Source organism: Lepidothrix coronata, unplaced genomic scaffold, assembly GCF_001604755.1.
Source record: "Lepidothrix coronata isolate B3197 unplaced genomic scaffold, Lepidothrix_coronata-1.0 Scaffold28, whole genome shotgun sequence".
NCBI classification, from domain to species: domain Eukaryota; kingdom Metazoa; phylum Chordata; class Aves; order Passeriformes; family Pipridae; genus Lepidothrix; species Lepidothrix coronata.
This window is the reverse complement of record NW_016690208.1, coordinates 1,840,538-1,841,903: the sequence shown is the minus strand read 5'-3', so window position 1 is coordinate 1,841,903 and position 1,366 is coordinate 1,840,538. Positions and strand designations below refer to the sequence as shown.

At 72.0% G+C, this 1,366-nt stretch overlaps 1 protein-coding gene across 1 annotated transcript; it reads left to right on the top strand.

Moving 5' to 3' along the window:
- The first annotated feature begins 20 nt into the window (after positions 1-20).
- On the top strand, positions 21-1,336 carry IER5L (immediate early response 5 like). The gene has a single exon (XM_017809935.1). The coding sequence runs from the start codon at positions 283-285 to the stop codon at positions 1,270-1,272; it is 990 nt and encodes a 329-aa protein (XP_017665424.1). The 5' UTR covers positions 21-282; the 3' UTR covers positions 1,273-1,336.
- The last annotated feature ends 30 nt before the right edge of the window (positions 1,337-1,366 follow it).

Genomic DNA, 1,366 nt, shown 5'->3' with positions numbered 1-1,366 from the left:
CGCGGCGGCGGCGGCGGCAGCAGCGGGAGCCCCCGGCGATGCCCGCGCTGCTCCCGCCGCTGGCCGCCCCCTGAAGACACCCCTCTCTATTGCCTCCCTTCTCCAGCGACCTCAGGCTCTGCGCCCCCTTTTCCCCTTTCCTTCCTTCCCCCCTTCCCTTTATTCCCTCCCCCCCCTCCCTTCCCAGCCTCTTTATCCTCCTTTCCTTGAGACCCTCCGCACCCGCCCGGCTGCCGTGTGGATGCGGGCCGGGGTGCCTGGCTGCGCGGGCGGCGAGAGCCGATGCTGAGGGGCCGGAGGAGGATGGAGTGCACCCTCGATGCGCAGAGTTTGATCAGTATTTCCCTGCGGAAGATCCACAGCTCCCGCACGCAGCGAGGCGGCATCAAGCTCCACAAGAACCTGCTCGTCTCCTATGTGCTCCGCAACGCCCGGCAGCTCTACCTGAGCGAGCGCTACGCCGAGCTCTACCGCCGCCAGCAGCAGCACTACCCCGACGGCGCCCCGCTCCTCGCCATGCCCGCCTGCCCGCCGCCCGCCGCCGCCGCCCCGCCGGAGCTGGCGGCGCTCCCGCTGCCCGCCGACACGCAGGACCGCGAGGCGCGGAGCTGCGGGGCTGCGCGGGGCGGCGCGGAGCTGCTGGAGGTGCCGGTGTGCGCGGCGCCCCCGGAGCTGCAGAGAGCGCCCTGCAGAGACTCGTCCCCGGGCTTCTACCGGGCCCCCGGCAGCGCCGGTCCCGGTGGCGGAGGCGCGGCCCCGGGGCTGCTCTACGCCGCCGGCTGTGACTTCGGGAGCGGCGGGGCCCCGCACTGTAGCAGCCGCACCACGGTGCTGGATTTGGACACTCACGTCGTGACCACGGTGGAGAACGGGTACTTGCACCAGGACTGCTGCTCGCAGTGCCCCTGCTGCTGCCAGCCGGCACCGGGGCTCGCCTCCCCGCCGCCCGCGCCCGGCACCAAGCGCAAGTATTACCCGGGGCAGGAGGAGGAAGAGGAGGGGGTGGAGGAAGGGGAGCCGGGGGGAGGCGGGGTGGCGGGCGGCCCCCCCTTCGCCCCGTGCACCAAACGCGCCCGCTTCGAGGAGTACAGCGCCGAGCACCCCCAGGACTCTTCCAACATCTCCAACTTGATCTCCATCTTCGGCTCCGGTTTCACGGGGCTGGTGAGCCGGCAGCAGGCGGACTCGGAGCAGCCCCTCAACGGGCAGCTGTGCAGCAAGCAGGCGCTGGCGAGCCTGGGAGCCTGGACTCGGGCCATCGTCGCGTTTTAGAGAGGAGCGGAGGAGCAGAGGGGGCGGGGGGGGTCTTGGCAAAACGGGGGTGCGATCCGAGGAACGGCGGCTCCGGAGGGGGGACCCTGAAACA

What these genes read in the sequence shown, in the direction of transcription:
- IER5L (XM_017809935.1), top strand. Translation starts at nt 283, where the DNA reads ATGCTGAGGGGCCGGAGGAGGATGGAGTGCACCCTCGATGCGCAGAGT.